The 27,960-nt window shown below is 41.8% G+C and overlaps 1 protein-coding gene across 2 annotated transcripts in view; it reads right to left on the reverse strand.

Moving 5' to 3' along the window:
- The window catches only part of NASP (nuclear autoantigenic sperm protein), a 36,869-nt gene extending 13,211 nt beyond the window's left edge, over positions 1 to 23,658 (reverse strand). For both annotated transcript variants that reach the window (XM_082833902.1, XM_082833901.1), the window contains exons 1-3: positions 23,520 to 23,658; positions 9,215 to 9,265; positions 216 to 326 (exon numbers count right to left, since the gene is read on the reverse strand). In XM_082833902.1, coding sequence (XP_082690028.1) covers positions 216 to 326; positions 9,215 to 9,265; positions 23,520 to 23,578 — 221 coding nt within the window. In that variant the 5' untranslated portion in view covers positions 23,579 to 23,658. The remainder of the gene's footprint in view (positions 1 to 215; positions 327 to 9,214; positions 9,266 to 23,519) is intronic.
- Positions 23,659 to 27,960: the final 4,302 nt, after the last annotated feature.

Here is a 27,960-nt window from a genome sequence, read left to right on the forward strand (position 1 = left end):
AACAGAAAACAAATTGCCTTAACTCAGGAAAATCAAAGGCTGAAATTGGTCAGTGATACATAAGTTTTATAGTTATAGGAATAAATTTACACATGAAAAATAATCAAATCTTCTTAAACTCTTGCTCTTTATTCTTTTTATCCCATTAAACAACTTTTTATTATTCAACTTTATTAGGAACACAATATCCCATCATAGCAAAACACAGTACTTACAAAAGACTAGCTGCTTCCTGGAAGGCATTGACAGCTGCTGGAATATCCCCCATCACCAGATGTTTCTGTCCTAAACCCAATAGTTTCTTAGCTTCACTATCCACATCCAGACTGCAAGAGAAAGATTTTTTTCAAACGTCAAATACTTTTAGAACCAACATTTTTGGAATACCTGCTACATTTAAACCATAATACTTTAATTTCTTTAAACCTCTGAACTACTCTGGCAAGGCTTAGCTAACCTACACTTACCTATCACTAAAAAAGCTCACTACTAAGATATATGAATGGTAAATAAGCACATGGAAAGACGCTCAACAACATCAGTCATTTGAGAAATGCAAATTAAACTCATAATGAGATACTATTATACTCCCACTAGAATGGTGAAAATGTAAAGACTGACCACATCAAGTGTTGGCAAAGATGTAGAACAACTAGAACTCTCATATTCTGCTGACGGGAATGTAAAATGGGAGAGTCACTTTAGAAAACAGCTGGAGAGTTTCTTAAAGTTAGATATATACCCACCATATGATATCTAGCCATTCCATTCCTAGGTATTAACCCAAAAGAAATGAAAGTATATGCCCATAAAGACACGTACACAAATATTCATAGCAGCTTTATCTACAGTAGCCAAAAACTAGAAACCCAAATGGATAAACTGTGATATATCCACAATATGGAATATCAGTAAAACGGAATGAACTGTTGAAACACTAACATGGATGAATCTTAATTATACTGAATCAAAGATGCCCAAAAAAAAGTACATACAGTATGATTCGATTTAGATAATATTCTACAAAATGCAAACTCATCTACAGCAACAGAAGGTAGATTAGTGGTTGCCTGGAGAGGGAATGAAGTACAAAGGAGCATAAAGAAATTTTGAGATGATAAATATATCCTTATCTTATGATATTGGTCTACAGGTATATACACATGTAAAAGCTCATCAAATTGCTCACTTCAAAAATGTGCAGGGGGCTTCCCTGGTGGTGCAGTGGTTGAGAGTCCGCCTGCCGATGCAGGGGACGCGGGTTCGTGCCCCGGTCTGGGAGGATCCCGCATGCCGCGGGGCGGCTGGGCCCGTGAGCCGTGGCTGCTGGGCCTGCGCGTCTGGAGCCTGTGCTCCGCAATGGGAGAGGCCGCAACAGTGGGAGGCCCTTGTATCACAAAAAAAAAAAAAAAAAAAAAAAAAAATGTGCAGGGCTTCCCTGGTGGCGCAGCGGTTGAGAGTCCGCCTGCCAATGCAGGGGACACGGGTTCGTGCCCTGGTCCGGGAGGGTCCCACATGCCGCGGAGCCGCTGGGCCCGTGAGCCATGGCCGCTGAGCCTGCGCGTCTGGAGCCTGTGCTCCGCAGCGGGAGAGGCCACAACAGTGAGAGGCCCGCGTACCGCAAAAAAAAAAAAAAAAAAGTGCCGTTTAGGGGACTTCCCTGATGGCGCAGCAGTTAAGAATCCACCTGCCAATGTAGCGGACACGGGTTCAAGCCCTGGTCCAGGAAGATTCCACTTGCCGCAGAGCAACTAAGCTCGTGTGTCACAAATACTGAGCCTGTGCTCTAGAGCCCATGAGCCACAACTACTGAAGCCTGTGCACCTACAGCCTGTGTCCCACAACAAGAAAAGCCACTGCAATGAGAAGCCCACGCACCACAACGAAGAGCAGCCCCCACTCGCCACAACTAGAAAAAAGCCTACGCACAGATCCAGCAGAACCCCCAAAAAAAAAAAAACCTTCAAAACAATAATAATAATAATAATAGAAGGAGAGGACTACTTAGAAAGAATCTAGGCTAAGACCGAGGAAATAGTAGAAATGGTTAGATTCTCAATATACTTATTTTGGAATTTGCTAACGTACTGGATACATAATTTCTTGAATGAAAGTGATAAAACCAATGCTTTCTGGCCTGGGCAACCGTGATAACAATGGACACTTACTATGTGTCATGTGATAATTATACCTATATTTACATTTAATCTTGGTATCCACTTCATAAGGCCGTAACTTATCTCCATTTTACAGATGTGAAAACAGAGTTAGTGGCAGGGACCATCTAGATCTCTAGATCATCTAGACCATCTAGATCAAGATTTATACAACACTGCCATTTACTGAGATAGTCAACTGAGGAAAAAGCAGGTGAGGGGCAGGGTAATCTAGTTTTGGACATGTTAATTGTAAGATGCCTACTGAACCTCCAAGATATTCAAAGGAAGAGATTCAAGGAACATGTAGGGACTAAAGATACAAATGGGGTGTCATGCGCTTAAAGCCACAGGCCTGAGCTAAACTGGGGGAGATTTACCTAGGGAGTGACTATTAATAAAGAAGTCATAGGACTGAGCCCTGAGAGCATTTCTACATCAGAGGCAGGGGAAATGGGGAAGAACAAGCCCTTGTCACTCCCCCTACTGAAAAAAGAATAGCTAGTAAGGGAAAAAAATATAGTATCCCTGAAGCCAAATGAAGACATGTAAAGAAAGTGATCCACTGGATCAAATGTTACTGACAAGATTAACTAATCACTAGATTAAGGAATAATATAGATGGCATTAATGACCATTAAGCAAAACCACTTTTTTTTTTTTTTTTGCGGTACGCAGGCCTCTCACTGTTGTGGCCTCTCTCGCTGCAGAGCACAGGCTCCGGACGCGCGGGCTCAGCAGCCATGGTTCACAGGCCCAGCCGCTCCGCCGCATGTGGGATCTTCCCAGACCAGGGCACGAACCCGTGTCCCCTGCATCGGCAGGCGGACTCTCAACCACTGCACCACCAGGAAAGCCCAAGACCATTTTAGAATGGTGAAAGAAAAACTTGAAGAATGTTCAGGAAATAAAAAAGGGGAAGTAAAGAAACAAAGTAACAACAACTCTTTCATGTTTTCTTGTCCAAGAAACAGAAATGAAGTAATAGGTAGAAGGGGATGTGGGGGATCAATGAAGGGTTAAAAATAGGAATACAGGGCTTCCCTGGTGGCGCAATGGTTGAGAATCTGCCTGCTAATGCAGGGGACACGGGTTCGAGCCCTGGCCTAGGAGGATCCCACATGCCACGGAGCAACTAGGCCTGTGTACCACAACTACTGAGCCTGCGCCTCTGGAGCCTGTGCTCTGCAACAAGAGAGGTCGCGATAGTGAGAGGCCCCCGCTTGCCACAACTAGAGAAAGCCCACACACAGAAATGAAGGCCCAATGCAGCCAAAAATAAATTAATTAATAAACTCCCACTCCCAACATCTTCTTTTAAAAAAAAGGAATACAGTTTGCCCTTCTCATCAACCAAAGATTAAAAATACTCGGGGGGGGGGGGGGCGGGCGGTGTACAGTGTGTGGTAATTCCAGAAAGCTCCAAAAAGCAAAACTTGAATTTGCTGCATATTGGCCAACTATTTACATAGCATTTTCATAATATTTACAACTATTTATGTTGTACTAGATAGTATAAGTAATCTAGAGACAATTTAAAGTATATAGGAGTATGTGTTCAGTTACATGCAAATACTATGACATTTTATATAAGGGACTTGAGAATACACAGATTTTGGTACTGGGGGCGGGGGGCGGCGGGGGTATCCTGGAACCAATCTCCCATGAATACCAAGGGAAGACTATGCGATACAAATAATAAGACTATGCAGTACAAATAAGCTCATAGGAGAGGAATGGAGTAGTACTGCTGGATAGAGAACTACAAGAGCTCCGTTTTTGAGTAGAGGACTGAGGATGGGATCCACTGAACAAGTGGAAATGTTGGTCTTTATATAGAAAAGCAATGGGGACTTCCCTGGTGGTGCAGTGATTAAGAATCCACCTGCCAATGCAGGGGACACGGGTTTGAGCCCTGGTCCAGGAAGATCCCACATGCTGCAGAGCAACTAAGCCCATGTGCCACAGCTACTGAGCCTGCGCTCTAGAGCCCACGAGCCACAACTACTGAAACCTGCGCACCTAGAGCCTGTGCTCTGCAACAAGAGAAGCCACCGCAATGAGGAGCCCGCACATGGCAACAAAGACCCAACACAGACAAAAATTAATTAATTAATTAATTATTTTAAAAGGAGAGCAACAGCTCGCAAACTTTTTGGTCTCCAGACTCTACGCTACCAAATTACAGAAGGCCCTCGAAGAGCCTTTCTGTATGTGAGTAATACCTATTTGTATTTACCATATTGAAATTAAAACTAAAAAAAATTTTAAATATTTTAAAATGTTACATGTTAACATGACTTCTATGAAAAAATGACTATATTTCCCAAACATAAAAAATTTAGTGAGAAGCACTACTGAACATTTTTACAAATCTCTTCAATGTCTGGCTTAATAGAAAAGCTGGATTTTCATATTCATTTTTCTGCATTTAACGCATTGGGATTTGTTGTTTTCATTGAAGTATAAAATATCTGACCTCACACTGATACCTGTTTGGAAAAGGGAGTACTTTAATAACCTTTTTAAATTTTTTTGTGGGATCTTAGTTCCCTGACCAGGGATCGAATCCAGACCCCTGGCAGCAGAAGCGCGGAGTCCTAACCACTGCACCACCAGGGAATTCCCTTGAATAATCTTGTAAATGGCTGTGGATTTTCTTCTCTGATACTACACCAAAACTCAATGAGTGGTAGTTCCTTAAAGGTTATTTGCAATGCAGAATCTGAAAATGTATTGACTAACTTTTCATACTGCTACATTAAAAATCATTGTTCTGGGACTTCCCTGATAGTGCAGTGGTTAAGAATCCGCCTGCCAGTGCAGGGGACAGGGGTACGAGCCCTGGTCCAGGAAGATCCCACATGCCGCGGAGCAACTAAGCCCATGCGCCACAACTACTGAGCCTGCACTCTAGAGCCTGCGAGCCACAACTACTGAGCCCGTGTGCCACAACTACTGAAGCCCACACGCATAGAGCCTGTGCTCTGCAACAAGAGAAGTCACCGCAATGAGAAGCCTGCACACCGCAATGAAGAGAAGGCCCCGCTCACTGAAACTAGAGAAAGCCCCTGCAGCAATGAAGACCCAATGCAACAAAAAATAAATTTATTTATTTAAATAAAATAAAAATCATTGTTCTATCTTGTACTCTGAATAGATCTCCTATTCATGAATTTTGTACACTCATATACATAGCAGCATTATTCACAATAGCCAAAAGGAATCAACTCAAGTATCCACTGACAGATGAATGGATAAACGAAATGTGGTCTATACATACAATGGCATATTATTCGGCCTTAAAAATAGAACTCTGACAAATGCTATAACATGAATTAACCCTGAAGACACTATGCTAAATTAAATAAGCCAGTCATAAAAAGACAAATGATGTAGGATTTCATTTATAAAAGGTACCTAGAGTAGTCAAATTCACAGAGACAGAAAGTAGGATGGTGGCTGCCAGGGGCTGGGGGAAGAGATGGGACGTTGTTTAATGGGTAGAGTTTCAGTTGGGGAAGATGAAAATGTTCTGGAGATGGATGATGGAGAGTTTCACTTCTGCAAGAAGGGACTGGCTCCACAGTAACGTACATGTACTTAACATTACTGATCGGTACACTTAAAAACGGTTATGGTGGTAATTTTTTTAATATTTATTTATTAGGCTGCATCAGATCTTAGTTGTGGCAGGCAGGATCTTCGCTGCAGAGCGTGGGCTCTAGAGCGCGTGGACTTCGTTGCCCCGTGGCATGTGGGATCTTAGTTCCCCGACCAGGGATCGAACCTGAGTCCCCTGCATCAGGAAGCGGATTCTTAACCACTGGACCATCAGGGAAGTCCCTATGATGGTAAATTTTATGTTATATGCATTTACACCACAATAAAAAACAACCACCACCACCAATTTCATCAGAAGAGTCTTGAAATATTGGGACTACATGAGACAGGCTCACGGTAGTCAATACAACTTCTAAGATTTTAATTTATTTTCATTTGAAAGCTCAAATTCTATCACTGACAACAGATATTCTCAGTTGCTTCCCTTAAAGTGACAGCCTCACTTTATTAATTTTTGAGAAACTGTGTGCCAAATACCCAAGTCTGAGTAATCAGTCTGTTGTTCATCCTTTGAAATCCAGAATTCCATGAAAAATTTAATTTTTTTTTTTTTTTTTTTTTTTGCGGTATGCGGGCCTCTCACTGTTGTGGCCTCTCCCGTTGCGGAGCACAGGCTCCGGACGCGCAGGCTCAGCGGCCATGGCTCACGGGACTAGCCGCTCCGCGGCATGTGGGATCTTCTCAGACCAGGGCATGAACCCGTGTCCCCTGCATCGGCAGGCGGACTCTCAACCACTGTGCCACCTGGGCAGCCCCCAAAATTTAATTCTTTATTCAAACAGTCACACAAATGCTTTTCTTAAAGACAACCATCTTACCTACCTACTTCAGGGTGCAGAATTAGCATTCCTATTTCCCATTTTGTCACACAGATTATTCTAAAACCATGTAGTGAAGGACTGAGAATAAATTTATTAGTTTCTATTGCTTCATCGTGGAAGCAAAGAAGTGAAACTGGGAGTGAACTACTTGTACTGCCTTGACCTTTGTTAAATAAAGGTCCAGCAGGTTTACCCACCATTGATTTTGCACCATTAGTGCCAATGTCAACCAGCAAAAACGGCAAACGGTCTACCAATACAAAAAATTTTGACCTTACGGAATCTCTGAAAGGGTCTTGGGGATCCCAGGGGCATACAGACTGCACCTTCAGAACCTCTGAATAAGAGCATGGACCCACATCCAGAAGAATGTGGGACTTCCCTGGTGGCACAGTGGATAAGACTCCGTGCAGCCAATGCAGGGGGCCCGGGTTCAATCCCTGGTCAGGGAACTAGATCCCACCACAACTAAGAGTTCGGGTACCGCAACTAAGGAGCCCGCTGGCTGCAACAAAGACTGAGAGCAAACAAATAAAAAAGAAAAGAAAAAATAAAGAAAGAAAAGAATGTGTGGGTACAGATTTAAGATAGATTAAGAAACTCCTCTTCCTAACTGCTTATTACTGAACAATCAAATTTTTTATATATATTTTTTTATTTATTTTTGGCTACATTGGGTCTTCATTGCTGCATGCAGGCTTTCTCAGAAGTTGCACGCAGGCAACTTCTTCGTTGCGGTGCATGGGCTTCTCGTTGCAGTGGCCTCTTGCTGCAGAGCGTGGGCTCAGCCACGTGGGCTTCCATAGTTGTGGCACATGGGCTCAGCAGTTGTGGCTCATAGGCTCTAGAGCACCGGCTCAGTAGTTGTGGCACACGGGCTTAGTTGCTCCGCAGCATGTGGGATTTTCCCGGACCAGGGCTCGAACCCGTGTCCCCTGCGTTGGCAGGTGGATTCTTAACCACTGCAGCACCAGGTAGTCCCCAATCAAATTTTCTTAAAAAGTAAAATCATCAAGTAAGAGCAAGAAGACAGGTGACGGTACTGAATATTAAGAAGTTACTCAGCAGAATGGGAGAACAACTTGGCCAGGGAAACATGCTATAGTTGCCAGGCAGTACTAAATAACCATTTCAGATCAGCTGTTACAAATTTATGAGACTAGTCATGTTTTTTCCAACCATCCTTCCAAGTTTCTCTCAGAATCAGATTATCATACTCCTCAAAAGATCATCAATGCTTAGAATATTAATAATCACATATCAGCAGTGTTCCAGGGGTGAAGTAGCCTCGCTACATTTATACCTTATTCTCAGTCCAGAAATTTAATACTATGGTATATACCAAGACTCTAAAAAGGTTACGCGAATGTGTTTTTAGGACCAATCCTGAGCAGTACTCCTTCTACCCCAAAACGAGACTGACTCACAAATCAGTAGGTAGTATTTGTAAAAGACATGGTTTAAATAACCAAGACAACAATGGAATTTAAGACCACAATGTGAAATGATGAAACAAATGAAAAACTTAAAGACTCTTAAAAAGTGCAGATATTTTGCAAAAAGGATTAAACAGAATTTAGAACAGTAATTTTCAACCTAAGTGAGCTTAAGATTTAACAGGAAGCTTTTCCAAAACACTCATACACTAAAAGCTTAAGAAATGAAATTTCTAGGAATGCAACCCAGGCATTTACCTTTTGGATAAGCTTTCTAGTTAATTAATTATTATGCTTACCTCTGGTTAAAAACCACGGTCACATCCAGATGGGGAAGTTACATGGAAGTACATGTGAGCTCAACATAAAATTTAAAACTTTCAACCAGAATAACAACAAAATTGAAAATGGCAACCTTACAAAACAGAGATCTAAATCAGTAGAAGTATTCAAAGAAAGAGTAAGTTAGGGACTTCCCTGCTGGTCCAGTGGTTAAGAATCTGCCTTCCAATGCAGGGGACACAGGCGGGGAACTAAGATCCCACATGCTGTGAGGCAAATAAGCCCATGTGCCACAACTAGAGAGCCCGCACACCACAACTACAGAGTAGCCTGTGCACCACAACTAGAGAGAGGTCTGCACTGCAACTAAGATCCGACACAGCCAATAAATAAATAAATAAAATATTTTTAAAGAAAAGAATAAGTTAGGGACTTCCTTGGTGGCACAGTGGTTAAGAATCCGCCTGCCAACGCAGGGGACACGGGTTCGAGCCCTGGTCTGGGAAGATCCTACATGTTGCAGAGAAACTGAGCCCGTGCGCCACAGCTACTGAGCCTGTGCGCCACAGCTACTGAGCCTGTGCTCTAGAGCCCGCAAGCCACAACTACTGAGCCTGCATGCCACAACAACAACAGAAAAATAAGTTAGCATTTGCCAGGCATGTTGGGTACTAAGTAAGAAGAATTAAACAAGTTTTTCAATTCTAATATTTTAATCAAATACAAAAAAAAACTGACGACATCTTTGTCAGGACTCCATACTTTAGACAGGTACTTTAACATTTAGTCTTATTCGTTACCTATTGAAAATAATGAAACAAACTGCCCTCAAGTTATTTACCTCTTAGTCTATGTTCCAGATATAAATCTAATTGCACCATGTAAATAATCTTACCTCTCCACTTTATCTGTAGAGGTAGAAGGAGCAGGGGCATCTTCTTCAATTCTGTAATGAAAAATTAAGAGGAAAAAAGTAAAAATGAAGGCTATTTTAAGACTAGAAATTAAACAAATTAAGAAAATATGGGGACTTCCCTGGTGGTGCAGTGGTTAAGGATCCGCCTGCCAACGCAGGGGACACGGGTTCGAGCCCTGATCTGGGAAGATGCCACATGCCACGGAGCAGCTAAGCCCATGCGCCACAGCTACTGAGCCTGAGCTCTAGAGCCCGTGAGCCACAACTACTGAGCCCTCGTGCCACAACTACTGAAGTCCGCGTGCCTAGAGCCCGTGTTCCACAACAAGAAGCCCACACACCACAATGAAGAGTAGCCCCCGCTTGAGGCACATAGAGAAACCCCACGCGCAGCAACAAGACCCAATGCAGCCAAAAATAAATAAATAAATAAACTTTATAAAAAAGAAAATATAAAGCCATAAAAAGAGTGATTTATTGGGCTTCCCTGGTGGCGCAGTGGTTGAGAGTCCGCCTGCCAATGCAGGGGATACGGGTTCGAGCCCTGATCTGGGAAGATCCCACATGCCGCGGAGCAGCTAGGCCCGTGAGCCATGGCCGCTGAGCCTGCGCTCCGCAACGGGAGAAGGCCACAACAGTGAGAGGCCCGCGTACCGCAAAAAAAAAAAAAAAAGAAGAGCGATTTATTAAATGCCCAAAATATTAAGGTTTTACATAATATTTACATTATCAAATTTAATCCTTACTCATTCAAATAACCGTTGTATGCTTATTTGCTACACATGAAGTATACTACAGTGAACAAGACAGTTACATCCTAGATTTGAGTTTACGATCGGACAGAAGAGAATGCAGTATTTGTTATAACCCAGTATGTGCAATCCTGAAAATCTCACATTCTGCAACTGCTCACTAAAAATAAGTTTTTTTTAAAAAAAGGAAGAAGCAGTTTCCCAGAACATTCATTTTTTTTGAGAAGTACTAATAAATATCTTTAAAATATTTCATAGTTGTGTTTACTAAAAAAGTCTAGAAATAATGACCAACTCAGCAGCACGAGTAACCCCCCTAGCACCTAGAAAGAATTGATTCTAAGCCAGGGCAGGGGAAGTACATAGGTGAATCTGGGACAATTTCATGCCAGAAAGCAACAATACTATATCTAATATTATTTAGGGTCATATCTACTTATCGTCATGCTAAAAGGAATTATAAAGGAAAGTGGAAATCCAGGGTAAAGCATGGGAAGAGTTCTTTGTACTATTTTTTCACTTTTCTATAAATTTGATGTTTCATATTTACAAAAGTATTACAAAAGCACACTTAGGAGCCAACCTCAGTAAAATCTCACTGGCCAGAAGGGACAATGAGCATCAACAAAGATAATAATTGCATAACCAACAAGGACCTACTGTATAGCACAGGGAACTCTGCTCAATATACTGTAATAACCTAAATGGGAAAAGAACTTGAAAAACAATAGATACATGTATACGTATAACTGAATCACTTTGCTGTACACCTGAAACCAACACAACATTGTTAATCAACTATACCCCAATATAAAATTAAAAAATTTTTTAAGATAATTACAATTGATTGAAAAACTCCAAATGTTTAAATCCATGAGTTCACAATGACACAAAAAAACCAAAAAGAACTCGTTAGTCATTTTTAGAGACTGATAGGAGACCACTGCATTATTTTGAAAATTGATAAATGGGAAAGAATTTACCCTTTCTTTACAATAAAGTTATACCTTAGGTAGGTTTCAAGACAGGGTCGACTTAAGTTATTACTTAGGAACCCTATAGATTGACACCATTCACTTGGTATTAATTTAAATTCTTGTCTCTTTTTACCTGCCCCATCATCAGTTTTCACCTATATGCCAAAGGCAACATTCAGCTAAGTAAAGACATATTATCATTTATAAATGTGCCCCCCAAGCACACCATGAGAGCTGAGAATGCTGTTAGCTGTGGTGAAATGGAAAAAAGAACAGTGGGAAAACAGGAAACTTTACTAGTGAGTACTAACACCTCAGGAGCAATAAATTAGAATTGAAGTATGTACAGCAAGAAACAGTAGAAGTATGAGAGAACACAAGAAGCTGTAGGAGAGAAAAAGGCTTTCCTATATAGACATTACTGAAAATTCCTCCAAAGGTTAAAACATACATATAAATAGAACTGAGTCAACTAATTTTTCACACCTGGACTTTCTTGTTTAGTGATAACAAATTTATTAAAATAGCAGTGTAATATACACAGTATGGACGAAACAAATGAACAGTTAAAAAATAGCTTGCTGGGCTTCCCTGGTGGCGCAGTGGTTGAGAGTCCACCTGCCGATGCAGGGGACACGGGTTCGCGCCCCGGTCCGGGAGGATCCCACATGCCGCAGAGCGGCTGGGCCCGTGAGCCATGGCCGCTGAGCCTGCGCATCCGGAGCCTGTGCTCCGCAACGGGAGAGGCCACAACGGTGAGAGGCCTGTGTATCGCAAAAAAAAAAAAAAAAAAAATTGCTTGCTCAATTCAATAAATAAATATACTAATTCAAAAAATTAAATTCAATAGACATTTTAGTACCCACTATATGCTAAGCATCAGACACAGTCTCCAACAAAAGTTAAAGCAGAGGAGACAGGGAATTCCCTGGCGGTCCAGTGGTTAGGACTCCTCGCTCTCACTGCCAAAGGCCTGAGTTGGGGAACTAAAATCCCACAAGGCGCAGGGCGCCGCCAAAAAAAAAAAGCAGAGGGGACAACTTGAGAAAGGCAGAAGAGATTAAATGCCAGGCAGGGACTAACTATATTGGAGTCTGAGTTCTAGAAAATGCTTTAGAGATGAAAAGGTGTCAGTTTCTTTCAGCAGGATCCAAAATCTTTGCTCCTAACTCCTAATCCTTTTGAGAATGTTATATTGGTCTACAAATTTGATGAAAAGCCCTGGGGGGAGGGGAGGCAGGGAAATGGGGTTGAAAATAATCAGAGACTTCACCGTTAGGGTGACAGGAATGAAGTACAATTTAAACGCTTTCAGCTGCAACATAAGCAAGCAGATGATCTGACCAGAATGCTGGAATGGCCTTGGATCCTTATCTCCTAAACACCTCCTGTCATAGCTAATTATGTTCAAATAGTTTAACTAAGGGATTATTCTGGCCAAATTCTAGCACAGAGCTTCTCAAATTACCTGTGATTGAAGGACCAGACTTTTAATTTCAATGTGTAAGACATGGGTTTTTATAAAGTATTAACAGAAATGTCAGAGTAATGTCAAATTTCTTTGTTCCCAAATGCTTACTCCCAATTTTTATACATACACACAGCATGGTTTGTGGGATCTTAGTTCCCCAACCAGGGACTGAACCGGGAGCCACAGCAGTGAAAGCGTGGAGTCCTAACCACTGGACCACCAGGGAATTCGCTATACTTGTATCTTTGTAGACCACTAACGAACAGTTCACAAACCAATACCAGTCTGTGGCACACACAAAGTGGTATAACACAAACGTCCAAAGTATGAGTACTAAAAACAAACACGTTAACACTGTACATACATGCTACATTCAAGCACCAGTAGCAACAATAATACACAAAATGTTTTGCACCCCACATAGGTGACAGATGAAGTGCAATACTATTAAACTTTCACGGTTAGCCATAATGGAAGTTATCAGGCATCAGATTCAAATAACTCAAACTACTAAAAAAAAACAGCCAAAATACACGAAACACCAGTTTTACACCAGTAGCACAAGACAGTAATCTGAGAGAAGGGAAACAAATGAGGTGAGTCCTATGAGTATCCCCAGGTTACTATCTGGAGGGACTTGTCCACAGGACAGAGAAGGACCATGAACAAAGTCCATCTCACAGAATTGAGAAGACAGAATTTGAGGTTTGGGGTGGCCTAGGTAGCTAGAATTTACAGGACAGACTAGAAAGAGAGCTATAGAGAAAGCAAGCTTCAGAGATCTGTAGACGCTTCCCCCCAGTCTCTGTTTAAGTGCTGATCAACTTATGCATGAGAAAACTACTGAGACCCGGGAAAGAATGACCCAGAAAGGAATAGGCAAAACTATCCTTGGAAATCACACAGGGTCTAGAATAAATAACTCCCATCAGCCAGTCTGTAATTTAAAACATAGAGTCCTGATAATGTATTTGATTAAATTGTATTTGATTAAAATATTAGAATTGAAAGTTACTTAATTCTGCTCCTTACTCAGTATACAACATGCCTGGCAAATGCTAACCTAGTCTTTCTTTGAATACCTCTACTGATTTAGATCTCTGTTTTGTAAGGTTGCCATTTTCAATTTTGTTGTTATTCTAGTTGAAAGTTTTAAATTTTATATTGAGCTCACACGTACTTCCATGTAACTTCCCCATCTTGATGTGACCATGATTCTTAACCGGAGGTGAGCATAATAATTAATTCACTAGAAAGCTTATCCAAAAGATAGATGCCTGGGTTGCACCCCTAGAGATTTTATTTGTTAAACCTGAGATAGAATTCATGTTTGTTTTGGAAAAGCTCCCTGATAATGTCATAAATAAGGCAACTGTCAATCTCTGTATCGTTATTAAACCTTAATTCCTCTCTACTTTGGAGAATACCTCCTTAAACTATAATGTAAATTCCAAGAGTGGAATTTACTTTTTTTTTTTTTTTTTGGCCGCACCCCACAGCATGCGGGATCTTCCCCTACGAAGGAACCCATGGCCCGCTGTAGTGGAAGTGCGGAGTCCTAACCACTGGGATGCCAGGGAATTCCCTGGACTTTACCATTGTAACTTTCCTTCACCCTACTTTCCATGTCCCCACTTTCTAGAAGCAAGGCTGGAACCAGGTCGTTTAGGTTTTTTCTTAAGGTTTTGTTGTTGTTTTGTTTTGAATTTTTGGCCGCACTGTGCAGCATGTGGGATCTTAGTTCCCCGGTGAGGGACTGAACCCATGCCCCCTGCACTGGAAGGCAAAGTTTTAACCACTGGACTACCGGAGAAGTCCCAGATCGTTCAGTATTGATGCCAACCTAAAGTTTTAAATTTTTATCCTTAAGTTGAGGCACTGAAGGTGTAATATGATCAAATTTACCTTTTATATACTCAGTGGTATAAAAGTTTGAAGTGGACAAAATGAGGAAAAAAGCATATCAGTTGAAGATACTATTAAATAGCACTGTAAAGCACTCAGCAGTGATAAACTTACTTCCATTCTTATTTAGTAGCCTAGACAAAAAGGGCATGTACTAGCATAGTCAGAAGAAAAGATGGATTAAAGCAGTGGTTCTCAAACTTCAACCTACACGAATCACTTGGAGCTCATGTTAGAACACGTTGTTGAGGGCTTCCCTGGTGGCGCAGTGGTTAAGAATCTGCCTGCCAAATGCAGGTGACACGGGTTCGAGCCCTGGCCCGGGCAGATCCCACATGCCGCGGAGCAGCTAAGCCCGTGAGCCACAACTACTGAGCCTGCGCTTTAGAGCCCGTGAGCCACAGCTACTGAAGCCCGCGCACCGTGCTCCGCAATAAGAGAAGCCCATGCACCGCAACCGCAACGAAGACCCAACATAGCCAAAAATAAAAATAAATAAAATTAATTTATTAAAAAAAAAAGAACATGCTGTTGAGCCCCAACCCTAGAGTTCTGGTTCAGCAGGTCTATTATGAGGTCCAAGAATTTGCATTTCTAACAACTTTCTAGGTGATGCTGCTACTGCTGGTTTGGGGACCACACTGTAACAAGCACCATATTAGAAAAAAAATTACTAACTCATGTTCATGTCCTATCTGAGCCATAGACATGTTTACCCACAATTATTTTTTAATGTTAATTATGGTAGTTACTACATTTAAAACTATGAAGATATCACATAAAAATCTGGATTTCTGCTTCTCCTGAAAAATCATTATGTAAACTCTGAAACCAGAAAAGTACTAAAGAAAACCACAGGCGAGTTACATTGTAACTCATCGGGAGAAGGCCTTTCATATTCAGAAATCATGTAAGACTGATAAATTCTACTCCATCTCATTCATTTCACAAAAGGTTAACTTAGTGAATATATACAGAATATTAAATCAACAGGGAAAAAGGTCCAACAGGAAAAGATTAAAGGATATAAACACATTCACAGAAAATGAAACACAAATACCTCAAACATTTGAATACATGCTCACACTCATTCTTCAGAGAAACACAAAATTACAGTGAGAAAGCATTTTTTACCCATCAAATAGTCAAAGACAAGAATGTAAGAGTAACAGGTGTTTACATATATTGCTAATATAAGTTTAAATTCACAAAACTTCTATGAAGGTCTATTTGGCAATATCTATCAAAAACAACAAATGAACACTCTTTGATCCAGCAGTTCCACTTGTAGAAATTTATCCTATAGATATGAGTCCAGGGTTACACGGTTATTCACTAGAGCACAATTTGTAACAATTAAATTCTGGAAAGAATTCAAATGTCCATCAATAGGAAACTCATTATGAGACAGTCACAGAATAGAATACAATGCAGCCATTAAAAAAAAGAAAAGAAAGGAACTATGCCCTAATGAGGAATCATCTCCAAGATATAATGCTAAGTGCTCAGAAATGTGTCAAGTGTGCTACCATTTACACAATAATATAGAATTAATAACTACTTACAATCTGGTCGTATATGCATAAGGTAGCATTGAGGGACACATAATAAATTACTAACACTGGTGGACTCGGAGGAGAAAACCTATGTGATTAGGGAATAAGGGTTGGAGGGACATTTCACTGTGTACTTCCCCTTCTGGATTTTGAACCAGGAATGTATTTCCTAGTCAAAGAAATAATTACAATATTCTTTAAATATTAGAAATACCTGCCACTATGGCATACATTCTCCCCAATCAGCTGAAGTTGAACAGTGACCTAGCCCTTTAAGGGACAATTCACTTCAATCCCCACCACCACTTCACTTTTTCCTATCTGGCCCTCTAGGCTTTACATTTCTAAGCCCTGTTACAGACTACCAAACTGCTAAACATTGGTAACTGTTTAGAAATTGAAAAAGGAGGGAGGGGGAATCTAGAATTTTTATTTCTGGGATTGGGAAACTGAGTGCTATCCAACCAAAATAAGGTACAAAAGCAAGATTATTAGTGAAAATTGGGGTGTACATACTGAGCTGGTTTTGAGGTGCTTATGGAACACCTAAATGGAGAGCTTCAGGGACTTCCCTGGTGGTCCAGTGGCTAAGACTCTGGGCTCCCAATGCAGGGGTCCCGGGTTTGATCCCTGGTCAGGGAACTAGATCCCACATGCCACAACTAAAGATCCCGCCTGCTGCAACTAAGACCCAGCGCAGCCAAATAAATATTTTTAAAATAATAAATAAATAAATGGATAACATTCAATAGGCAATTCAGAGCAAACATCTGTCAGACATAGCAGTGCCTACTACATTCTCATTTAATCCTCTCACAAAAAACCTTGTGGCTATTTTCCAGAGAAGTAACTTACCCAGTTACACGACCCCATCATAACTCATTCTGTACTCCAATTGCCTACTGACTTTCTGTATTCCCCATCAGGATTAAGATCTAAGAAACCATGTCTATCTTATCCTAAACTGTATCCTAGCAAAGCCTGGTATCTAATCAATATTTGTTAAAGTGACCAATTCTGAATCACTAGGGTAGGATTAACGACAAGTGACTTTGCCACTTACCATATGAAGTACCTCAGTTTCCTCAACTATTAACAGTACCTACCTCACAGGATCTGTTTTGAAAATTAAATGAGAAAGTTCACAAAGTGCTTAGTTCAATGCTTGGCACATAAGGAATAGATTCTAGCAATCATTAACACTGAAAGAACAGAAAGATAGGAAGAAATGGAGGCAGCATCAAAAGAAGACATAATTAAGGAGGGAGTGTCTGGTATCAGAGGCAGCAAAGAGGTGCCAGAAAGGCAGCAAAAAGAACTCATTAGAAAGCTAAGAATAAGGACTATTTTAGCATTTAGACAATCCATGATCACCTTTAGCAATGTTGTTTAAATGACATGAAGAAGCCAGATCGAGACAGGTTGAACAAATGTGTATATTCTCAGAACACACCTGTCCAATTAGATTGTGATCTGATGACCAGCAACTGATACCTTATTCATCTTTGTATCTCTAAAACCTGACATATTAAAGTATATATTGAATACATTTGTTAAATATATAAGCAAACAGAAGGGGGGGAAAAATGGACACCAGAAATTCTGCAGACTCTTATCTAAAGAAGCCTGGCTATGAAGGGAAGAAGCAAAGAAAGCAACTGAACGCATATATCACAGAGAAAATGTTTTTAAAAGCATCCATCTTGGGACGTTTGAATGCAGAGATGGTGCTATCTAAGGGGAAGGAAAGGAAGCACCAAAGACCAAATAGGTAGTTGCTGGCAGACAACCAGACATGAAAAAAACCCCCACAAATCTCCAGTTGTTTTATCTTAAAGATTTTTTTTCTTTAACATAAACCCTCAGCCTGTGAAGAAGGCTTTTCTTCTGGCAAACTTTTATGTTCCACAAGAGGTCTTAATCCTCTAGCCATCTATTCTGTGTCTGCTAGAGCAGAGAAGCTGAACATTTAAGGAACAACAGCACTGACTGCACTCTCTTTAAATTCTTGGCCCCATATCTGAAACAAGGACAACATTGGCAATCCTACCACATTCCCTAGAATATGTCTTCCAAGTCTCCAACATTACTATCTCTCCTCAAATCTCCTACACCCGACTCTATTCCCCCTTACTTCTAAGCAGACCTTGCTTCACACCCCATTGAGCAAATAGAAACCATTAGACAGGAAGTCTCCCTTCCTCAACCACCAAAACTACCAACCTGCTTGCCTCTGTATCCACATTCTCTGCTATCCCTATTTCTATGAACGAAGTTTCCCAGTTAGAAACTTCATATAGCTGGCCCCTTGTCATTCATCTCATTGTGGCCATCCCTGATCGCCCAATCTAAAATAACCACCCAGGGCTTCCCCCTGCACTGATGGTGCAGTGGTTAAGAATCCGCCTGCAAATGCAGGGGACACAGGTCCAAGCCTTGGTCGGGGAAGATCCCACATGCCGCGGAGCAACTAAGCCCATGTGCCACAACTACTGAGCCTGCGCTCTAGAGCCCACAAGCCACAACTACTGAAGCCTGTGTGCCATGACTACTGAAGCCCACGTGCCACAACTACTGAAGCCCACGTGCCACAACTACTGAAGCCCGCGTGCCTAGAGCCCATGCTCCGCAAAGAGAAGCCACCACAGTAAGAAGCCACGCCCCGCAACGAAAAGTAGCCCCCACTCGCTGCAAATAGAGAAAACCCGTGGGTAGCAACGAAGACCCAGTGCAGCCAAAAATAAATAAGTAAATTAATTAATTAAAAATAAATAACCACCCAGTTACCTCACATCACCTTAAAACTAGGGTAATTCTTTGCATAGCACTTTATCACTGATATTCTCTAATCTATATACTCATGGTCTCTATCCCAGTAGTCGAAGCTCCATTTGAAAGCAGAGATCTTTTCTGTCTCCTTAACCACAGCGCCTCTACTAAATAAGACAAATGCTCAATAAATATAGGGAAAATATGCCAATAAGTAGGAGGAAAGAAAACTGCTTCACAAAACTTTCCTGAAAAAAATTTCCTTGTAGAATCTCCCCACTACTGCCACCATTTAACAAATGGGAAAACTGAGGTCCACCGCAGCAGCTAGAAACAGAACTCAGTTTTCCTGGCTCCCAGTCATCATAGAAATTTAGCATCATCTGTCATCCTCCCTATAAAGTTTTTCGGGGTTTTTTTGGCTGTGCCACACAGCATGCAGGATCTTAGTTCCCCGACCAAGGATCGAACCTGCACCCCCTTAAGTGGAAGCGTGGAGTCTTAACCACTGAACCACCAGGCAAGACCCTCCCTATTAAGTTTTATGGTACCCTTACAAATAAATACAAGTTCAACATCCACCTATGACACTGTAATGTTAGAAGTCAGAAGAGCTAGGCTTGATGGGAGGAGTATGACTAAAAAGGTTGGGGGGGGAAGCTTCCATATGTTTTGTTTCTAATTTCCCTTTGTGAAAATTCACTCAACTGTACATTTACCATTTGTGCATTTTGTAGTATGCTGTACTTCAATAAAATGTACTGAAAAACTGGCAGGGAATTTTTTTTTTTTTTTTTTTTAGCCACGCTGAGAGGCTTGCAGGATCTTAGTTCCCCAACCAGGGACTGAACCTGGACCATGGCAATGAAAGTGCCAAGTGCTAACCACTGGACCGGCAGGGAATTCCCATGGAGCTTTTAACTTATGCTTTCTTTTGGGAGATTTATAGTTTCAGGTCTTACATTTAGGTCTTTAATCCATTTTCAGCTCATTTTTGTATACGGTGTAAAATAAGGATCTAACTTCATTCTCCTGCATGTGCATATCCCGTTCTCCCAACACCATTTGTTGAAAAGAATATCCCGGGACTTCCCTGGTGGCCCAGTGGTTAAGAATACGCCTGCCAATGCAGGGGACATGGCTTCGAGCCCTGGTCCAGCAAGATCCCACATGCCATGGAACAACTAAGCCCGCACGCCTAGAGCCCGTGCTCCGCAACAAGAGGGGCCACCGCAGTGAGAAGCCCGCCCACTGCAACGAAGAGTAGCCCCCGCTCACCGCTTAGCCCGCATGCAGCAACAAAGACCCAATGCAGTCAAAAATAAAAAAATAAATTTAAGAAGAAAAAAAAGAATGTCCTTTCTTCATTGAGTGGTCTTGGCATCCTTATCAAAGATCATTTCACCATATGCAAGGATTTTTGGGCTTTCTTTTACATTCCATTGTTCTATTTGTCTATCTTTATGCCAGTAGCACAATGTTTTGATATCAGCAAGTGAGACCTACACTTTGTTCTTTTCAAAACTGTTTTGGCAGGGAATTTCCTGGCGGTCCAGTGGTTAGGATCCCAGTTCAATCCCTGGTCAAGGAACTAAAATCCACAAGCCTCGAGGCGTGGTCAAAAACAAACAAACAAAAGAAACTGTTTTGGCTATTTGGGACCCCTTGAGATTTCTTATGAATTTTAGGATGCATTTTTCTACTTCTGCAAAAAATGCCATTGGCATTTTAACAGAGACTGTGTTGTATCCATAGATCTCTTTGGGTAGTATGAACATCTTAACAATATTAAGCATTCCAATCGATGATCTTTTTTTTGTGGAACCTTTAGGGTGAACCTCAGTGTTTTTTTTTTCAATAGGGTGTAATGTTTAATTGGCATCCAAAGATAATCAGCTAGATGTTAAAAAATAATGTACATCTCACAAAAAATTACATTTGTCCTTGACTTTTGCTTCTCTCTGATCCACGTTATTAATAGACCATACTACAATACATATGCCACATATTGAAACTGTACCAAGGCATTTAGATATATGAAAGGAGACATTAACATCCATTGAGTCATTTAATTTTGTCATGAGCTGACAATTATTAAGTGCATTTATCAAGCCTCATAAAATTTATACAAACTAGGTCATTTTACCCTACTGTCATAGCCCAAGAAAGTGTATGTTTAAAGCCCAAATTGTAAAATTGCAATTAATCTTACTATTTTTTGGCATTTTTATTTTTTTTACAATTGTGAATTTGTCTTTTTATTTCTGCATTGCTCTATATATTTTTTTCAGTTTTATTTTTTTATACAGCAGCAGGTTCTTATTAGTTATCTATTTTATACATATTAGTGTATATATGTCAATCCCAATCTCCCAATTCATCCCACCACCACCACCACCACCCCTCAGTTTTTTTTTTTTTAACTGATTTTTTTTTTTGGCCAGGCTGTGTGGCTTTCGGGATCTTAGTTCCCTGACCAGGAATTGAACCCGGGTCCTCTACATTAGGAGCAAAGTCTTAACTGCTGGACCACCAGGGAAGTCCCTCCCTGAACCTCAGCTGTTTAAAGTGGTAAGTGGAGAATACTTTCAGATACGCATATAAAGATTACCAAAGTTAATGGATGTGATGAGTAAATTGTCTTAAGAGTACAAGGTCAGGGACTTCCCTGGTGGTCCAGTGGTTAAGACTCCGTGCTTCCAATGCAGAAGGTGTGGGTTTGATCCCTGGCGGGGGAACTAAGATTGTATAATGCCGTGTGGCACAACCGGGAAAAAAAACATTTTTTTTTTAAATCTTCTGAAAATAGATTTTTTTTTTTGCAGGTCCACCAAGAGAGACTCTTCTCATTTACACATTTGAGCTAATATACTGAACCTAACTCCTCCACCCAACCAAAATATAGGTACACAGGTACGTTAGCTAAATCTTTCACACAAATATATTCTAATTACAGTGACATTAATTCATCATAAAGCTAACTTACAAGAGGTTATCCATCTCATTTTAAACAGCCAAATACTAAGCACCAAAATAAGCCCCACACCAACACAGATGAACCTTCCACTTATGGAAATAGGAACGACAAACCCCAGAACTTTAAGGATTACTGATCTAAACCACTTATTTTTACTTTGACATCTCTCATCTAAAGGTACGAATAAGTAGCTCAGAAATTATGACAGTTAAAGTAAAATTCAATGCATCACATAAGACTTCCTCTTTCTAAGCTTTCTCATTCCTCCTTACCACTACAGTACAAACTGCTATATTCTTTTGTAACATAAACAAAAACGTTAACAACTACTTAGAACTATTTAGAAAGCTAATAAGGACAAAGACTGATTTAACATTTAGACAACCATTGATAACCTTTAGCAACGTTGTTTAATGGCATGAGGGGACAGAAGCCAAATTGTAGCTTTTAACAGATGACAAAACTGTAGCCCAACATTCACCACTTAAGCAATGAAAGCGGTATCAAAATCAACTCTGAATTGTGGTTTATTTCTCATTCAATTTTCTCTCTCTACTGGTTTGGAAGTTAAACATGTTTTTTTATTCTTTCAATGGCTATACTGGAATTATAATGTGCATTCTTAGTAGTTTATTAAACTCACATAAATTTTCCTTACCCACCCCCTTAAACGACTGAAACGCTTTACCCCTGAATTGCCCCAGGAACTTACTTAACTAAGGAATGATGCCTTTATTGTTCTAACTAGTTAATTAGATTTTCATGCAATTTCCTCTCAAGTTTTGGGGATGGGGGAAAGGATGAGTAATGAGGGAATAAAAACTTGAAATACTAGGGTTTAACCTAGAGTCTGCCACTTAATAATTTGGGTTATTTCTTGTTTCTTCGAATAACGGCCTGTTTCCCTTCACTGTTCAAAAAATATCTTTATGTCTGAGTGGCACTGTGCCGTTTTCATAGCAATCATGTCTTCTATCATTCCTTCCAGTCCTTCTGTTACACTTCGCGCTTAATACTGCCCATTCTCCTAGCAACCAAACACTGCTAGAAGTGAAAAGACCTCGACGCAGCGCTAGAAGATGCTTCGCCTCACGATAAAATCCCCCAGAAGCAGCCAAGTCCCCCGCCAACGTCCCCAAAGTCTAAAAGAACCACGATGCTCTCCACCACAGACAAAAGAAATGGGCCTTGCTGAGGGCAGGAGAGTACCAGGTGAGCGAGGAGACCGCGGGGCACAAGCTTCACCGCGTCCCACAGCGGAAGTCCGAGGCGCTCGGGAGCCGCAGCCCCAAACAATGGAGTTTTCCCGCCTCCTCAGGGCCCCGCCCCCTGCTCCAAAGCCGGCGGAGGGAAGCGAACGCACGAGCGCACGACCCCGCCCCCGAGAGACCCCGCCCATCCCGACCCACCGGTCCGGCCTCCTCCCTCGTGCAGTTTTTTTCTTTTGGCGCCAAATCTCTGTTGGTTATTTTCCCGATGTGTTTGGGGATCCTACCGGAGGCGCACGCCAGGAGTGCGGGGACAGCAGGGACGTGAAGGTACACTGCCGCGCCGGGGCCCCGCCTCCCCGCCGATAGCCCCGGGCCTGGGGAGGAAGGAGAGGGGCAGGCGATGGAGACAGCCGCCGCTGCCCCCGGCAAGATGGCGACCGCGAAAAGCGGGGCAGGGGGCCCCAGCCGACCGGCGTTACTGCCAATGAGCGAGGCTCTCTGCTAGAAGTGGGCTTCTCCAGTGTCCGGCCCTCCCCGAACAGCGACGGTTGTTCACTGGAAGAAAAGCCCTCCCACCCTCCGGTCTGTCCCTCCCGGTTAGCCTCCGTCCACCACCCCCTCCCTGCGGACTGGCCAGTGCCTCAAGCTCTCCACGGTCCAGCTTACTTATCGGCGGAAACCAGCTCCGCGGTGATGGCGGCAGTGGTTGTGGACTCTGCGGCCATCGTTCGCCTGAGGTGGTGGGCCAGCGGACGGGATAGTGCCTGTGGGAAAAACAGAGAGAATTTGGAAAGCCAGAGACTTATTCGTGGACAGAAAATGGCAGATTGGAGACCCCGCGCGGCTGGGCCCTCTTATATACCAGGGCCCTTCGCCCCGCCCATCCACTTCCGGATCCTCCCCCTCGAGTTTAAAGGGCCAGGACCCAGCCCCAATCCTGCCCAAGGACATCCCCCACCCGCACCACCTGGTTCTGCGTGATACCTTTCCTCCCTGGCTTCCTCGAAAAAAGCAACTTTTTGCTTCTCTAGCAAGTCGCGTAAGAAGAACTAGAATCTTGGTACTACTACTCCTGACTGAACGGCGGCCAGCGACTTCCAGAGAAGGGGAAGCTGGGGCTGCACTACATGTTCGGAGCGAGTAGCCGACAGTCTCTTTCCAGGCCGTATACTCAGGAAGTTAACTGAGACTTTCTGTCGGTCCGCTCAGTCGTAACGGATGGACACGAAAGAGCCGAGCACGTGTGTACTAGCAACGGCTAGAACAGATATCGGTGAGAGACGCGTGGCTCTGAACCTCAACAACAACTGACGCAAGGAAATGCTGTCCTAGGATTGGCCACCGCCTGAAACTACCGCGCTTGATTCAAAGCTGGGGGCTGCGGCGGGACGCGGCTGGCTCCTCCCTCTGGGCCCGCCCCCTTCGGCTGGCCCAATCCGGTGAAGCCATCCTCTTAGGCCCTACCCAGACTCCCAAATCTGACTAGCTTAAAGCTCCCAGCTCTTTTCGTCCACTCCAAGCTACGGTTTATAGTTTGTCCACTATGTCCGGGGGCACTGTGCTTAGACATTCTAAAGATACTAGCTGTCTTACTTAATCTTAACAGCAACGCTACTAGTGACAACGGTGTTATCCGTCCCATTTGGTAGAAATAGAAACCAAGGTTCAAAGAAGGTATGACTAGCTCAGAAGGTTGCAAGACAAGTCATTTATGGGAAGCAGTGTGCCTCATTTTCTGCAACTCGCTGAGTGGAAGATAATTGCACTTCCTCACATCTGGAGCATAATCCATTGCCTTCCACCATGGCCTTGCCTACAAAGGTCAGAACAAGAATTTTATTTCCGTCCAGGTTCAGACATACTGAGAAAGATTCTTGGGGAGGATTCTTATTCCAGTCTGTCAAGACTCAGGCAGTTTGAAATCTTTAGGGATAAAGACCTGGACCTGCGGGCTTCCCTGGTGGCACAGTTAAGAATCCGCCTGCCAATGCAGGGGACACAGGTTCAATCCCTGGTCCGGGAAGATCCCACATGCTGTGGAGCAGCTAAGCCCCTGCACGCCACAGTTACTGAGCCTGCGCTCTAGAGCCCGCGTGCCGCAACTACTGAAGCCTGCGTGCCTAGAGCCCGAGCTCCACAACAAGAGAAGCCACCACAATGAGAAGCCCGTGCAATGCAATGAAGAGTAGCCCCCGCTCGCGGCAACTAGAGAAAGCCCGTGTGCAGCAACACAGCCAAAAATAAATAAATACATAAATAAGTTAATTTAAAAAAATAAAAAGAAGCAGTTAGACCTTCTAAATCATCTTCCCCAGGGCAATGGAAAACTGGAAGTTTATTTTTTGGAGAGGGTAAAACAAAAAGGAGGTTAAACTGAGAGGAAGTTGAGGGTAGAAGAAGTATATGGAAAAGACAGGGATTAAATGAATGATTACATACAAAACACTGAGATCTTGTGATAGACTCCTAGTTGTCTTCCAATATCGATTTTTCTCTCCTATAGTAGTAATAGAACCCTGATTTTTATTTATTTATGCATTTATTTTAGTGCATAACCCCCAGAATAAAAACCAAAATTGTCAATGTCCCCTGGAACTGGAAGTGCTCGCATGATGACACTCTGGTCAATGGAAAGTGAACAAAAGCAATGTGTGCATCTTCCATATAGTGATATCAAAGGGAAGGGGCTTCTCTTTTCAGAAGGTGAGGTGGTGAACTAACTTAGACCAAGTCAATCAGGGCAATGCACCAGGAATGACAAATTAGTAAGATGCCTAGGTTCCTAGCATCACAGAACCACCATACAAGCTCTGGTCTGCTTACTCCAAAAATGTTATATAAGAGTGAAATAAACTTCTTAAATATATCCATCATATATTAAGCAACAACTATAAGAATTGCAGAAGAAATAGAGATAAGTCAACAATTGTAGCTGAAATTGTTAACTCATGTCACTCAGAAACAAGCAGACGAAAAAGTAAGCAGAGATAGAGAAGACATGACTAATATTATTAATATACTTTAGTGACTAAATATATAGAAATCTATGCTCAAAAATCAGCAAATACACATTACATTCAAACATCATAGATCACTTACAGAAATGGACCATTATTAGGCCACAAAGAAAGCCTCAATACATTCTAAAGAATCATTATCATTTTCATATAGACCATCTTCTCTAACCACAAAGCTTTATTGCACTGCAAATTAACATTTATATATTGTATAAATAAATAGCCCTTGGGTTAAAAAATCATGAAGGAAGTTAAATACTTAGAGCTGAATGACAATAAATACACTACATGTTAAAATTCATAGGACAAAAAAAATTCATAGGACACAGATAGCTGTATTTTGATGAATTATAGCTTTCAAAAAATTTTATCAGGAAACAAATAGAAAAATTGCTCAAAGAATTCAACTCATGAAGTTAGAAAAAGAGCAAGAGAGAGATCTCAAACAAGAGGGGAAGTACATAAGGAAGATAGGGCAGAAATCAAGAGAGAAATAAAAGATTAACTAGAAACTGGTTCTTTGAAAAAATAAAAATATATAGACAGAAAAATATAGATAGCAAATGCAAAATAGAAAATGCAGAAGAAATAACTACAGAAATCATAGACACAATGGAAAGATAATTGTATTAAGAATAATTATATGCTGGGACTTCCCTGGTGGTGCAGTGGATAAGACTCTGTGCTCCCAATGCAGGGGGCCTGGGGTTCGATCCCTGGTCAGTGAACTAGATTCCACATGCATGCCGCAACTAAGACCCAGTGCAAACAAATAAATAAATAAATATTGAAAAAAAAAGAATAATTATGTGCTAATAAATTTGAAAACCTAATGGACTGATCCTAGAAATAAACAAAGTGTCAAAATTGGCACAAGAAAAAACAGACCTTAAGTAGATCAATAAATAATAAACATTTGAAAATGGTAGTCAGACGTCCCACCATTCCCCCCAAATGCCCAGATGGTTTTATAGGTGAGGTTAACACATTTTCAAGAAACATTTCCATACGTAGATAAAAAGCAAAAACGTTTCTAGGATAATAATAGAACTCTGATTTTTATTAATAAGATTTAGGGAAGACTTTCAGTTAAAGATGGTGGGTTGAACACATACATTTATGTATAGCAAAAAATTAAAAAAAGAAAGAATTAATGTAGTCTTTTTTTAAATTTATTTTATTTATTTTATTTTTGGCTGCTTTGGGTCTTTGTTGCTGCACGCAGGCTTTCTCTAGCTTCGGCGAGCGGGGGCTACTCTTCCTTGCAGTGTGCGGGCTTCTCATTGCAGTGGCTTCTTTTGTTGCGGAGCACGGGCTCTAGGCACGCGGGCTTCAGTAGTTGCGGCACGCGGGCTTCAGTTTGCGGCACGCGGGCCCAGTAGTTGTGGCACACGGGCTCTAGAGCACAGGCTCAGTAGTTGTGGCGCACGGGCTTAGTTGCTCCACGGCATGTGGGATCTTCCTGGACCAGGGCTCGAACCCGTGTACCCTACATTGGCAGGCGGATTCTTAACCACTGGACCACCAGGGAAGTCCCAATGTAGTCTTTTTTATTTTTTTAAGCCGTGCAGTACAGCATGTGGGATCTTAGTTTCCTGACCAGGGATTGAACCCATGCCCCTGAAGTGGAAGCACAGAGTGTTAACCCCTGCAACTCCAGGGAAGTCCCAAAGGTAATGTAGTCTTGATTCCAGAAATAGGAAAATATAAAAAATAAAACTGTAAGCCCCTTTCACTTATGAATGTCACTGCATACATCATAAATAAAATATTAGCTAACTGTACTAATTAAGACAGGGTAGGGACTTCCCTGGTGGCCCAGTGGGTAAGACGCCACACTTCCAAGGCAGGGAGCCCAGTTTTCATCCCTGGTCAGGGGACTAGATCCTACATGCACGCCGCAACTAAGAAGTTTGCACGTCGCAGCTAAGAATCCCAAATGCTGCAACTAAGACCCGGCGCAGCCAAAATAAATAAATAAAATTTTTTTTAATTAAGAAAAAAAAAAGACAGGGTAATTTTTGCTGTGGTAGCAAGTAAACCCAAAACGTCAGTGGCTTCATTCAATAAGATTCAGTTTCCACTCTTAC

This window comes from Leucopleurus acutus (genome assembly GCF_964270905.1).
Source record: "Leucopleurus acutus genome assembly, chromosome: 2".
NCBI lineage: Eukaryota > Metazoa > Chordata > Mammalia > Artiodactyla > Delphinidae > Leucopleurus > Leucopleurus acutus.